Source organism: Lytechinus variegatus, chromosome 12, assembly GCF_018143015.1.
Source record: "Lytechinus variegatus isolate NC3 chromosome 12, Lvar_3.0, whole genome shotgun sequence".
Taxonomy (NCBI): domain Eukaryota; kingdom Metazoa; phylum Echinodermata; class Echinoidea; order Temnopleuroida; family Toxopneustidae; genus Lytechinus; species Lytechinus variegatus.
In genome coordinates this window covers 23,775,451-23,791,422 of record NC_054751.1, presented here as the reverse complement: position 1 = coordinate 23,791,422, position 15,972 = coordinate 23,775,451, and the positions used below count along the sequence as shown (strand labels likewise).

The 15,972-nt window shown below is 37.8% G+C and overlaps 1 protein-coding gene across 1 annotated transcript; it reads right to left on the bottom strand.

The window, feature by feature from the left end:
- Positions 1-7,114: 7,114 nt before the first annotated feature.
- Positions 7,115-15,581, bottom strand: LOC121425357. Its single transcript, XM_041621384.1, has 5 exons — positions 15,528-15,581; positions 14,951-15,090; positions 12,485-12,604; positions 8,989-9,138; positions 7,115-7,912 (listed from the first exon to the last, which is right to left on the bottom strand). Exons 2-5 carry the CDS (start codon positions 15,036-15,038, stop codon positions 7,428-7,430), a joined length of 843 nt encoding a protein of 280 aa, XP_041477318.1. The 5' UTR covers positions 15,039-15,090; positions 15,528-15,581; the 3' UTR covers positions 7,115-7,427.
- Between the last annotated feature and the right edge of the window lie 391 nt (positions 15,582-15,972).

Here is a 15,972-nt window from a genome sequence, read left to right as displayed (position 1 = left end):
GACGATTGTCATCACCACATCAATAATCACATTTAGCAATGGTCAAAACTAATTCTTAGGATGTCTACGATCAAGATTATCAATATATCTAAATGATTTATTTCATACATTAGCCGACACTGAATGACAAATCATGACAGACCACCTAATTCGTCCGCATGACGAATTAAATTCTAGTTTTATATATTTTCCGTATTTATGGTCGGAATGAGCCAGACGATGACGCCATCCCTCATGTATTCTAGTTAAATGTGACTAAAAATAGTAAACAAGTGGAATGCCTCTGGCCGTCTCACCTGCATCACGCGGTTCAATATAGCAGCAGTGCTGACTTTGAATACTACTCTAACTCGCACAAGATGTTCAGTGATACATGGTTACTCTTATGTCCACTTTTTATGAACTAGACCAATAAACTTACAGAGATATCATGGTTATTCAACAAAAAAACCCAACATGGCCAAAGTTCATTGACCTTACATGACCTTTGACCTTGATCATGTGACCTGAAACTCGCACAGGATGTTCAGTGATACTTGATTACTCTTATGTACAAGTTTCATGAATCTGATCCATAAACTTTCAAAGTTATGATGGTAATTCAACAGATACACCCAATTCGGCCAAAGTTCATTGACCTTTGACCTTGGTCATGTGACCTGAAACGCGAACAGGATGTTCAGAGATACTTGATTACTCTAATGTCCAAGTTTCATGAATCAGATCCATAAACTTTCAAAGTTATAATGGTAATTCAACAGATACCCCCGATTCGGCCAAAGTTCATTGACCCTAAATGACCTTTGACCTTAATCATGAGACCTGAAACTTGCACAAAATGTTCAGTGATGCTTGATTACTATTATGTCCAAGTTTCATGAATCAGATCCATAAACTTTCAAAGTTATGATGGGAATTCAACAGATATCCCCAATTCGGCCAAAGTTCATTGACCCTAAATGACCTTTGACCTTGGTCATGTGACATGAAACTCGTGCAGGATGTTCAGTGATACTTGATTAACCTTATGTCCAAGTTTCATGAACTAGGTCCATATATTTTCTAAGTTATGATGACATTTCAAAAACTTAACCTCAGGTTAAGATTTCGATGTTGATCCCTCCAACATGGTCTAAGTTCATTGACCCTAAATGACCTTTGACCTCGGTCATGTGATATGAAACTCTCAAAGGATGTTCAGTAATACTTGATTAACCTTATGTCCAAGTTTCATGAACTAGGTCCATATATTTTCTAAGTTATGATGACATTTCAAAAACTTAACCTCAGGTTAAGATTTCGATGTTGATCCCTCCAACATGGTCTAAGTTCATTGACCCTAAATGACCTTTGACCTTGGTCATGTGACATGAAACTCTAAAAGGATGTTCAGTAATACTTGATTAACCTTATGGCCAAGTTTCATCAACTAGGTCCATATACTTTCTAAGTTATGACGTCATTTCAAAAACTTAACCTCAGGTTAAGATTTGATGTTGACGCCGCCGTCGCCACCGCCGTCGGAAAAGCGGCGCCTATAGTCTCACTCTGCTTCGCAGGTGAGACAAAAATGAAAAGAAAAGCAGTTGCGCTCAGCTGACATTTTCAGTCATCATCTTTGTTTTAAAGGACAAGTCCACCCCAACAAAAATTTGATTTGAATAAAAACAGAAAATCCAACAAGCATAACACTAAAAATTTCATCAAAATCGGATGTAAAATAAGAAAGTTATAACATTTTAAAATTTCGCTTAATTTCACAAAACAGTTATATGCACATCCTATCCTGTCTTGTATGCAAATGAGGAGACTATGACGTCATCCACTCACTATTTCTTTTGTATTTTGTTATATGAAATATGAAATTCTCCTCATTGTCAAGTGATACAATGATTAATTCCTCCCTGAATGTGTGGAATTAGCATTGTTTAATACTATATGGTTCAGTCAAGTTGTTCCTTATTGTCAAATCTATAAAAAATGAAATATTGTATAATTCAATCAATAAAAAACAAAAGAAATAGTGAGTGATGGACATCATTGACTGACTCACCTCGTTGTGTGCATGTTTCGTTTTTTAATATGCTCTTTGTTAGCTTTGAATATTCCTTAATTCTTCAAGCTAAAACAATTTTCAACCGAAATATGGGAGAGCGTGGAATTTTTTCAAATCCTTTCATTGTGTGCTACAAAGGTTATTGTACCTTTTGAACAGAGCCACACAGATGGGCGGGGGCTCGGGATCCCCCCCCCCCCCCCTTAATTAAAACAAAATCATGACCAAGAAAAAAAGTGGACAGGAAATAAAAGGAAAGATAGAAAGTAAAATATGATATGATTTTCTGAATATTATGTCAAAATCTATCACAAAATTTGATATAATAAAAAAGTGGGAATATTTGCGTGCTCACTTCGCTCGCTCACAACTTTTTAATACATTTTACCCGACCTGCCATATCTAGCTCCTTCAAAATTGACTCAATACACCATTGTCATTGAAAGACATGAATCCCTTCCTGTGTTTCCTGTCAAGCAATTTAACGTGCCACTGGTCAAAGAATCAATGACCCCTTGAAAAAATACATTCATGTCTTTTAAAGGAACATAACATAATTTGTTTCATATAATAATAGGATTTGAATAATCGCAAGTTTTTCCAATTAATAATGCAAATCTTCTTGCTTGAGTTGACAAAAAAAATCTTATTTTCTCAGTTACTTATAAAGGAAAATTAAAAGGTAAGAGAAGTTTAAATAAGAAAACAAAATAATTCAAATAATAATTCACGTAAATAAATAAATTTGTAAATAAAATTTGACAGCATAATACGAAAAAATAAATTGTGGCACAAATAATGAAAAGGTCCAGAGGAACTCTCCTGATTAGCAAGAAGTCTGATGATCATATTACTCATATTCTGCAATTCTGGCGCAAGCCTCTTTTTGAACCCCCAACAAAAACGTCCCGTGTTCGCTCAAGCATGAACAAAACTCATTTTTTTTAAATTGCATTTCAAAGATAAGACCTTAGAGCACCTATTAGCACCAAAATATAGACATCACAATTTGAAACAAAAATTTTATAGACTTTTCAAATCTGTCCCTTTTTTTATACGCACTGTATAGGGGAAAGCGGGGCAAGTTGAGCCACCACCCCAATGCTAATAATGAATGAGTCAGACATTGTTGTAGTGTCATTTATTGATGACCCATTGCATAACCCTTAACCCAACCACTTTATTTCCAACTTTGAATAAAAAGTACTTTTTTAGAGGGGAAAATACAAATTTCAGCCAAAAAAGTAAAAAAGGGTGTGAAATAGATAAGTGCTTTTTACCCAAACACGTCTTTAAATATATTATAGAAATAAGAACAATATTGTAAGTACAGGCATGGATTCTCATTCTTGTCATAGTTTTTTGCATGATGAATGCATAAGAAATGTGTGGATGTGAAAATATCATAGTAAGTTCGGACAGGGGTAATTTAAGCCAAAGCAACATGGGGCAAGTTGAGCCATGTTAATTCTTATGGTGATGTATAATATAAAAATTAAAAAACGTAAAAAGCCATTGATATGCAGGCAGTAAGGAGTAAATTCACATGACAGTTCTTTTACTTTTAGAAGATGTTAGTCTTTATAGGGAATTAGCAAGTAAAAAGACTTTAAATGAAAAAGTTGACATCCTGGTTCTTCCCACATACATTTTGTACATAGTTTTTGTGGCTCAACTTACCCCAGACGGTGGCACAACTTACCCCATATATGGGGCAAGTTGAGCCATTTAACATCTTTTGTTTTCAAAGGTCACGATTACTTTCAGTGTGGGGTTAGAAAGTTATATATATAGATGAAAATCATTTCCCAAGAATCAAATTTAAAGGCAAGGTACTTATTTCTACAATATTACTAGTCATATCAATTCTAACATGCAAAATGCAAAAAGTGCCACAACTTATCCCGCCTTCCCCTACAGTAGAGTAAGCAAAACACTTATATCAAGGTCATCAACTTCAATTTACTGGTATACAAGCTGCATGATATAAATTCGTAAGTATGCGAGAGACTAAACGCCTGCTGCGAGCGAGTGTAGTGAACGACTCTTGACAAAAGTTGCTTCAGTCATGCACATTACAGTGAAAAAAATTGTCATTAATCAATAACGAAATGAAACTTCATAAGAAAATAGGAAATAAATGTAAAGATTTTCAAGCAATAGAAAATGTACAAAGAAGGGCCACTAAGTTGGTACCTGAAGTAAAGAACCTTCAATATGAACAAAGATTGATTCAACTAAAACTTCCTACATTAGCATATCGCCGAGCACGAGAAGATAATGATCGAAACATACAAGTTATTTCACAGGTATGTAAGTTATTTCACAAGAGGTAGTGCCAGATTTGGGTCGTCAGGTGCATGGGCCTACCAAAGGTCATGATAAAAATTGTACATTCCGAGGTCAGTAACTGAGAAACGTAAGAATTCTTTTTACATAAGAATTAGGACACCTTGGAATAGCCTAAGTGATGAATTAGTAAATGCACCCAGTGTCCACAGCTTCGAGAATGGACTGGATAAGTATTGGAGATGTGACCGGAGATGTGAACCTGTGAAGTACAAGTTTGACGCTGACCCACCAGGACATGATCTGGCCAACCTAAAGAGGAGACAGAATTTGGAACTGAATATATTGAGTCTTAGACTGCGTTCAGAAGCATCCATAGGTATCCATAGGTAAGATAGAAAGACGGTATATCTAAATGAACGGGGATTCAACAGTCGAGATTTTAGTGTTCAATGAAAATTCATTTATTCACCGGTAAGAGGGAAGATGAGAATTAAAAATGATTGGATCTTGATTGTCGGGAATAAGGACAGGGGCGAATATAGATTTTTTTTCCAAGGAGGGAGTTTGGCCGAGAAATTTGACAAACAGTTAACCCCCCCCCCCCCCCCCCCGTAGACCCGCCACTGAAGGGTGCATTAGTAAAGCTATACGAAAAATAAATCACAGAACGCAATTCATGCATAATACTTTTAAAAACGTGTACAAAGCACGGAGATACAAATGAAAAGAAAAGGCAAAATTGTAATCATAGATGATGCAGCTTTCAAAATTCTGAACAAAACTGAATTCTTTGTTGAAATATCTGTTAGATTGTTGTGTTAGTTTATAATAAATAAAATTGTAGAGACAGGGTGAATATTGTCTCAAGTGTTTTATGAACGGTATTACCTTCATCGATGGCATCAGTAGCTAGGCCACTTAAACTTATAATGGCAGAGGTAAAATGGCAAGGCTAAAAACAATGCATGTCTTATACCCAGCACAATCAAAATATCACAGTACCCCCCCCCATGCTTATTATGTGGATGTGCCCCATTCTTCCTGCTTCATGTATTTTCTCCATATCTACTTCCACTTCACCGCTAGGGCGCTCATTATCATGGCAACACGTCCCAGTAAGATTTTCAGTTCTTTTTAGGGGGTGGTGGGTGAGTAACATTTTCGGAAATTCAGTTCTTAAGAAAAACAAATTCCATGGTAGACGAAGGTAGAGTGGATCGAAATCTGCCTCTTTGAAAATTAAACATTTAAGAAAGCGAATAAAAAATTCCAAAAACATCATTATGAAGGTTTTATTAAATTTTCCAAATTCTCCTTTCATGACACGCTCCCCTGGTCCCTGGACTCGGAAGGGACCCTATAACGATCCAATGCATGATTGGTGGACATGATGGCTCAGTGGTAGAGCGCCCGCCTCATGGACGGGAGGTCGTGGGTTCGATCCCCGGCCGAGTCATACCAAAGACTTATAAAAATGGGACCTTCTGCCTTCTTGCTTGGCGCTCAGCATTTAGAATGGAGAAGGGTAATAATAACATATTATGTTATGCAGGGCCCGCTGGAAGAACAGCTTACAGCTGAGAGTGGCTACCCTGGGTAAATAAGAGTTATTATTATTATTATTATTATTGCTTGCTTATATACAAGTGCTCTCTTGGCAATCAGGTAAGAAAATAAACCACCACCGCCACTGTCTCCCTCTTCCTCCTCCTACTTCTCTTCCTCCACCTCTTTCTCCTGGCCCTCCTCCTTCTGCTCCTCCCAGCCCGGACTACTATTCCTCTTTTTTCCTCCTCCTCCTCCTATCTCCGGCCTGCCTTCGTCATCGTCCACCACCACCTTCTCTCCTCCCCACTCACCTCCTCATCGTCACCTTGTTTTACAACTAAATCAAATTTGGAATATGAACTTTCCCCCATTTAAATCATCGGCAACATCAATCATCATCATCACATCAGCTCCATATACTGTAGTTAACGCAACATAATTCACCAAACTAACGCAAGACACAACCTTTGAACAGAAATCTCTGTAACTCAAAACTTTGAACATGCTGAATGAAATGGAAATAAAAATATACACCTTTTTTCTGGAGTTGTCTTATTTAATAAACAACTATGATATACAGTATATAAAGAATATTAAACATGTTTCCAATCATTCTGAAGAATACTCTACCAGAAAAATATTCAAAGAAAGGTGTTTATATCGCTGAGATAACATCATGAAGACATTGAAGACCTGGGGTGTTTCATCAATATCTGTCGTCTCATAACGAAAATTTCCATGTTTTTTTTATTGGCTGCGAAGCACAGGTGTCTGACGGTTACCATCGATTACTCTGGTAACTGCTTCTCGATAACCTGTCGGTGCTGACAACTTTTATGCAACAATCCCCAGATCGCCATAATTATATCTACTACTATATACCGCCAACACTCAAGGAGTTTTAGATGCATGGATATACAATTCAACCAATATTATTACGTAACTATAATGTTGACCGGGCATTGCCTGATCCTCGACTAAGTTCCAGACTGTCAACTTTCAGTTCACCATTTCAAGATAGGGTTCCATGACAATTCTCCCGATAGAAAATCTGCACGTTATGCCAAACATAAACCCTAAGCCTTATTTTTACACTATTCTGAACCAAAATCTCTATGAAAATCCTCACTCCCTCTGAGATATTAAGACCGGCCGGAGCAAATGTCACAGGAGAAAATGTCGTGTCACTGAATCTTTAACCATTTTTTGAATGATATGGTTACATAACTTTTTTGAAACACTGAAGGAGTAGGGGGTAGGGGTGGGCAATATTCTCCCTCGCTGTATACATGCTATAAAACCTAAAACCCCCCAAAATCAAGGTTTCTGAAAATTATCTGTCAATGGCACACTGGAAAAAGTAACAGTGGGTGCAACTAAGTACTAGCTACTTCGAAAGTACTAGCTACTTGGAATTGAAAAATATTCCTTCGGGAATTCCTTTTGTCCACTGCATGTTTCAATAGATGAACTACACTACACAGATATAATTAAACGTACGCACTATATTATCACACGATCTTAACAATTTCTAAATCGTACACACAGCGCAAGTGAGTTCCTGACCGTCAATATAGGGTCCACAACGAAGCCCAGTTCCGGCCACACATGTAGCTGTTACCATGTAGAAGAGAGCCCCATTTTCGTTTCCAGCTGTACCAGGCTCTGCTTCCATGTCATGATCGAAACAAACGAACTCAGTACGTTTGTGGCCATAATAATCTGACATGAGGTAACCACTATACTCCAGGCGCCACTCGTCAGAAGGGCACTCGTTCCGCGCAGGGATCATCAATTTGGTAGATCGTCCTGAGGGCGCCCTACAGACTGCACATTTTGGTGTGTGGTCGTGGATACCATGGAGACGACCGATGGCATTGCTGGTCTGATATTCGGCAGAGTACAGCAGACCACGATGTCCACCAGACTGATGTTCATCATAAATAGGGTCAGGTGGCATACATAGATAGTTAGAACCACTTCCTGTATGTGTGTAGAGAGCTCCTGCTGCAGTTCCTACAAATTGCATACACAACAATGCTTATAAGTAGGGGAAGGCGGGTAAGTTGAGCATTGGGGCAAGTTGAGCCACCAGCCCCAGGCCAATAATGAATGAGTCAGGAATTGTGTTAGTGAAGTGTATTGATGACCCATTGCATAACCCCTTACCCCACCACATTGTTTTCAAATTTTTAACAAAAAGTACCTTTTTAGAGCTAGGGAAAAATACAAATTTCAGCCAAAAAAAATTAAAAAGGGTGTGAAATAGACAGGTGCTTTTTACACACACACGTCTTTAAACACAAGAAAGACAAACGAACAACATTGTTAGTCCAATTATGGATCTTAATTCTTGTCATAGTCCTTTACATGATGGATGTATTAGAAATGTATGCATGCAAAGTTACCGCATTACGTTCGGAGTGGGGTGACTTAATCCACCCAACATGAGGTAAGTTGAACCTTGAAAAGCCATCGATAAACGGGCAGAAAGGAGTTAATTTATGTAAATGTTCTCTCCTTTTTTAGAGGATGTTAGAATTTATGGAGAATTAGCAAGTGAAAAGACTTTAAATAAAAAAAATTGGCGTGATGGTTTTACCTCTATATACTTTTTGTAGATTGTTTTTTGTGGCTCAACTTACCCCTAGAAGGTGGCTCAACTTACCCCACAGATGGGGCAAGTTGAGCCATTTGACATTTCTTTTTCAAAGGTGACAATGACTTTCAGTCTGGGGTTTAGAAGTTACACATAGGTGAAAAATATTTCAGATGAATTAAATTTTAAGGCAAGGTACTTATTTGTACAAGATATATCAAGTTTAACATGCAAAAAGCAATAAGTGTCCCTAGCTACAGTTCAGCAGAAGATTATATAACATGCTATTCGATTGTAGTTATTGTATATTCTAATTTCCATTATTTTTACAAAATATTCTTATATTTGTTGCCATATTGCTTTTAACTCTGTTGTAAAATATAGTTACTGTCCCCTCCCCCATCGCACAGCTTTTTGTCCACTGAACTGCGTGAATCAATGAAATTGAATAAAAGGTAATTAATACAACGTATTTTTTAAAATGTTTTCTTACCAGCATAAACCAGTTCTGATCCATCAACACAAACATCTCTACCCCATCTTATATACACAGCTCCACTACTATTGACATTGATTACTGTATTACTACCACTCGTGTTTTCACTGCTACCATCATTCGTTTGATCTACAGGACTCGGCATTCCTGAAGACGGGGAACAAATGTTTTGAATATAAATAAATTATGTGTATGTATAATTATAAGTATATTGTGAAAGAAATGAATGAAGAGAACAATGGTAGGCGTAGCTTGAATCAATGTTCCCCAGAGCTATCTACCCTTGGAAACATTGGTGAGGCCGAAAAATGTCACTGCCGGGAATCAAACCTGGGACCCGGCCAGGGGCGTCGAACCATTTTTCAGATTGGGGGGGGGCAAAATCATGAATCAACTTTCCAAAGGCAAGACAAACACACAAACTCAAACACACACATTTCATTCTATCTCATTCATCTCATTCATTCTATCTCATTCATGAGTCATATATATATATATATATATATGTATCTCACCAACAAATTAATGCGATCGCGAAGCGCGAGCTGAAATTTTTAATATACCGCACAGGAAAAAGGTGTCTGTTTAGGAATGTTTGTAGTAATTTATGAGGAGAATACATATCTCACTACACAGAAAATGCGAGTGCCGAGAGCGAGCTGAGACCTGAAAGCCTGACATTCTAAGCATTTTTGGTACCATTGATTAAGAGGGGTATCTGAAAAAAAAAATAGATGCGAGCGCGAAGCGCTAGTTGAAAATTTTGATATTTCGATCTGAAAAAATTGACATTTATGGACGTTTTTAATAAAGAAACAAGATAATTAAAATAAGATCCAACAAAACATTATTGCAAATCGAAGCGGGAGTTCTTTAGGGTTTTAAACTGAAAACGGGACATTCTATTCACCTATTTAATCATGAAAAGTATGGGTTTTTGCTACAGAAATGATGCGAGCGCGATCCAATCTGAAAAGCGGACATTTTGAGCACGATTTTGAATAAAGAATGAGTTGTTTATCTCAATCTCGCTTGCTGATTTCTGTGTTACATTACTATCTTATTTTATTTTTTTTGCACATGCGGAATTATGGGGGGGGCAAAACGATATATTTGCCCCCCCCCCAATATTTTCATTGGTGGGGTGATCGCCCCCCCCCCAGGATCGACACCTCTGGACCCGGCCATAGAACGCGGTGCCTTAACCACTAGACCACAGAGGCGGATATAGTGGCTAGGGCGCCCCCCGATTCGATTGACCGTCAGATTAACATATTGACTGGGCGTTGTGGCGTGCGCCTGTAATCCAAGCTGTGGGAAGTTACAAATTGATGCAGAGGTTCGAGTCCTGGTCGCGTCTTTCGGATGGTGACGCTAAAGGTCGGTCCCAGACGTAAATAATCATATCTGATTGATATACGTCTGACAAAACTCAAATACACACACACACATATTTTCGACCCCATTAATTAAATTTCCTTTGTCGGGCGTAGATAAGTTTTAAATGATGACAAGCCGCCATGCCTCAGCTGAATCAAAGCAAGTGCTTAGAAACAGTTATTGTTATTTATGTTTGGAATCTTTCTCTCTGTCAATATTTCAGAGGGTCAAAATTTTGAGCTATGTCTACACTTGGAAAAATTGATGAGGCGAAAAAAATGTCTCTGCCAGGAATCGGACCCGGGACCCCCACGTAGAGCGCCGATGCCTTAACCACTAGACCACAGAGGCGGGTTATAGTGACTAGGACGACCCCAATCCGATTGGTCGTCAATCTGATCTGGGTCGCCCCAGCCACTAACCCGTCTCTGTGGTCTAGTGGTTAAGGCATCGGCGTTCTAAGCTGCATGGAGCCCCTGGTTCGATTCCCGACAGAGGCATTTTTTTCGGCCTCACTAATTTTTCCAAGGGCAGATAGCTCTGGGGAACCTTGATTTGAGCTATGCCTAAAATACCATTGATCTCTTCATTCGGATTCATTCATTTGAAAACATATATTTGAATAAAAGAGTTGGCAAAGCTATTGTACATACAATTTCTCACATTTGTATATTGTTCCATACATTTACTGAATCTAAGCACTAATTGCTTTGCAGCTGAGGCATGGCGACTTGTCATTGTTCAAAACTCATCGACACCCGACAAAGAGAATTTAATCAGTGATGTCGAAAATCTGTTTATCTGATGGTCAATCGGATCGGGGTCGCCCAAGCCTCTAGCCCGTCTCTGCGGTCTATAGTGGTTAAGGCACCGGCATTCTAAGCTGGGGGCCCGGGTTCGATTCCGGGCAGAGACAAAAAATTATTTACCGGGAATCGAACCCGGGCCCCCAGCTTGGAACACCGGTGCCTTAACCACTAGACCACAGAGACGGGTTAGTGCAGGGACCCCGGGGAAGAACAGGTTGGTTATTAATAATCTGAAACGGGTCCATCCCTTTGATATACAATTTTGTATTACATGCATTGTTAAGTTTGATTATTGTCACATTGATATATTGTATATAATTATTTGAATGTTTATTTTGTTTATATTTATGCACCAAGTGCCTAGGGCGATCCCAATTCGACTGACGGTCAGATAAACAGATTTTCGACACTATACCAATTTTAATTTCCTTAGTCGGGTGTCGGTGGGTTTTGAACAATGACAAGCCGCCATGCCCTAGTTGGATCGAAGCTTTTGCTGAAATACAGTACATGCTGAGAGCTATAGCTCTATGGTACATGTATGGGAGAAATTATACAAAGACAAAGAAAGATTGTATGATTAAGAAAAAGATAGTAACTAAGATAGAAGAGTGACTTCCCTCGCTCTCTCGATTATGACACTTACCAGGGGCGACAGTTTGGGGACAGGGGCACCCCTTCCCACATTAGGAATGTTAAAGTCTTTGATGAAAAAGTTAAGACGACGAAGAAAGTAGAGTATACAATAAAGGTCTGTGTCGTGTCACTCGAAATTGCCCATTATCAATTGAAAAAATAACAATGTCGCATGACTGTGACGCCACCCTGACTGCTTGGATTACGGTAAATCGAAGATTTTTTTCCAATACTTAGCAAATATGGAGTTAGGATATTGCACATAACGATTGTATTTCTTAGTATTTTTTTTACTGAAATAGCACTATTTCCTTCCTGGTTCTGGTATACTAGCTCTAATGAAGCGGAATAAAAAGTGTATCAAGTTTGTGTCATCGGGTGACATTATCATCAATAATTATCATTAATATTATCATTCTCATTATTATAATCAATTATCTTTATTTTCATTATCATTATTCCTGACATTATCATCGACACCTCAGTCACATTTGTTCTAAGGAGGCCGTGCAGCGAGTCGAAAACAGCCATTTTATTCATTTTTATTCAAACCATCTATAATTATGTAGCTGGTACGAAAAAATGTTAAAACGGTTTCGACTCGCCGTAGAGCAAATGTGACTGAGGTATTAACAACACTTTGACTCCCGTCGTCACCATTATTCTACCTGATAGTTGGCCATTACACGAAGCGTCCCTCCCATCACGACCGTCTCTTCCCGGTAGGCCAATGTCTCCAGGTGGTCCACGGGGACCGGGAGCTCCTTCTGGACATAGAGAACACGGACCTGACATGAAAAAAAAGATCAAATTTACTGTAAATGTATCTCAATTTTCTTGTTTATAGGGGAATCCAGCCTTGGTCATAAATGTTGTGTTGGAAAGGAGAAAAATGAATAAGACAAAATGGTGAAGGTTTGAAAAAAATCGCAAAGCAATATATATATATTTATAATTCATGACTAAACATGTTCTTCTTTCGGGAGTGGGTATGAAATAATTTTTCGGTTGATGCATAATGAAGATAGGCCTACAATAAAACCCATTTTCAATACTTTCAATGACATTTCACTGATTTTCCCCCCTTAATTCGCGATACAAGAGGAAGCTACTCGCATATGATGTCACAAATCCTCCAAAATAACATTATAACTTTTTGTTAATATTTGCTTCGGCAAGAAATTTATCCACAATGTACTGCACTCGACCCAGGTGAGGTAAATGGGTACCTGGCAGGAATTTATTCCTTGAAATGCCTTCGCGCTGTAAAAGGCTGCGGTGCTAAGGCCGGGGTTAATAATCAAATGAAGCGCATTTGGCAGTGATATGCGCTATTTAAGCATGTTGGTATTATTATTATTATTATATTAATATTTGATTGATTTTCGTCAAATCTTCACCAATATTTTTTCTGCTATTTTTTTACAATAAACCTCGTCAGGATTAGCTTCCCCTTTAACTATATTGCCCCAAATGAACTTCATCACAGTGGCCACTGGGGCGGATCCAGGACGGGGGGCACAGCCGGCCTTTGCCCTCTCCCCCCCCCCCCTTGAGAAGCAAAATTAAAATGTGTAATGTAAAAATACCGTTAAAACAGAAGTGTCCCCCCCCCCCTTGATAATGAAGACCTTTTTTTGTTTTGTTTTGTTTTTGCTTGTCATATTTTTCCTCGGAAAAATGTGCCCCCCCCCCTTGGAAAATCCTGGATCCGCGCCTGATCGTGGCAATATTCACACTAAGAAATAAAGGTCAAGTTTGCTCATGAATCATTGTTAGCTCCTTTGGGGTGTAATTTTGCACCCTATTGGGAAAAGGTGCACCCATTCACACTATTACTATTATTTGTACCAATAAATGCTCGATTGCATCCTCAGAAGTGCAACATTTTCACCTTTTAAGGAGCATAATAGACGTTACGAAATGTTCAAATTTGCATCTTTACTGCATGGTTCATCTCTGTACCATTATTAGGGTGCCGAGAAAAGGCATCATAATTCTGAGTAAATATGAATGAAAACTAATACATCCCTGTCCATAATTCATTCCAAATACCTTAATGATTATGTTTCTGAATTGCTTTTAGCTTCTTCAAATTAAGTTAAAGTTTAAGTTACATTTTAAACATACCCGTTATGTCATTATTGTAGTTCATTTTTTTATAAGCATCAAGCATTGAGGTTATTATTGCCTACAGTTATCCAGTTAACTCTTTTTACCACTTAAGTCCACCAGTGGAAAAGGTAGGTAAATATTCAATATCCTATTATACTTCATGTATATTGAGTTCGATATATACGCATACGTGTATTTATCGGAGGACTATATCAATGTATTGGTTATTTGCCGAAGTGAATAATTAAAATATAGACAGAGATAGAAATAAATAGTGAAATAAATAGTACACGAAAGGTTTTCTTGAATTTAAAGTTTGTGTTGGCGCAAGTATGGAGATTAATACGTGACTTTTAGCAGGCATTCTTTTCATTTCTATCTAACTTGGAATTTGTTATGCATTTGATGTTGCTGTCTTATATTGTTTTTTATCCGTAAAAGACTTAAATGAAATACAAAAGAAATATGAAATAATGTGAAATGAGCGGCTATCAAATATACATGATTGGAATAGCATAACGTGCATATAATATTTTTTTTTCCACTTCATTGATATAAAACCTTGTAAATGAAGCTTTTAAAAGACAATATAACTTTCATATTAATCATTCAATTTTTAATACGCTTTATTTTCGGGCTACCTATATTTGGAATTTGGAACTTTTGCTTGTCATATTTTCGTGGAACGAAATGACTTCCATTTTGTAGTGAATACTTTATTTATTCATTTATTTATTTTTTATGGTCAAATTTTTCTTGGAAGAAAATTACCTCCATTTTGTAGTAAATAGCTTTTTTGTAGCTTTCATTTTATTCCTGACCTAAATCACCTTTTTTATGGGGGGTTTGTTAATTTTTTAGTGTAGAAAATTGCCCCCCCCCCTGGAAAAATCTTGGATCAGCTCCTGGTTGGAATCATGCATAATTCAGAGTCGTTGCAGCCCAAATCAATTAATATAAAAATGTGAATATCATTAGATATTATCAACCCGTTTTAAGATATTCAGAAGACTACATACCACTGATCGGACCGTCTACGTCAATGGTGAGACCAGAAGCAGTAGCAATAGTGGTAACAGAAATCATCCAGAGTAATAGATTGGTCATCTTGAATTAGAATGTCCTGGATTCCGATGTTACAGCTAGGGATTTGATGCTCCTGTTGGAGTTAGAGGAATTTGTTTACGTATCGCATTAATTAAAGATTCAAAAAGATCGTTCAATACTAGAGGAATACTCAACTCAAGATGGTTGAGACATGCACGACTCGCATAAATTTTCGAGTCAATGATAATGGTGGGTCTATATTTCGAAAGATGAGAGGGGGAATGAAATAGAAATGGGTGTATTTCTAAAATTTCTTAAGTATGGCACCATCAGCCTTAGTCAAGGGGTGAAGACATACCCCACTCTCTTTACCAATATACACACTCTTGTTTGGGTTTTTTCACTACTTGAAAATTATAGCAGAAATGTTGACTTTGAAAAAAGCTCAGATTATCTCTGCGCACCCTTTGCAGAAACATCAATGCAATTAGCCGAAGTAATAGATGTGATGAAGAATTGATGAGACTTGGAGAAATGTAATTTCCTTACCTTTAAGTCTATATCTTCTTTTCTTCACGATGTGGTACTTCTCTGGCCTTTTTTTCTGAAATTAGAATGGCTGTCTGATTTGTTAAGAGACAGTGATTGCATTTTATGATTACAAAGAAGATACGTGGAAGAGTACTTCGTCATGTTTGTTAATTCTAATTGGTTGAGAAGAGGACGAAGTCCCGCCCATCACTAAAGGGTAACAGCCAATCAAAGCGACTGTTTCGTTGTGACCGTGCCGTCATTACTGTCGACAACTTAGGATTGATATAAAAAAGAGGGGTATACTTCTTTGTAAGACGACGTCCGACCTGAGAATTAGATAAAAAGGGGAGTGTGTTTAACTTTTAATTTAGCTATTTTTTAAAGAAGCAGGTGCCCCCACTCTCCATCTCTCTCCCTGTCCCCCCCCCCTCTCTCTCTCTTTCTCTTAAGGTTGACTCTT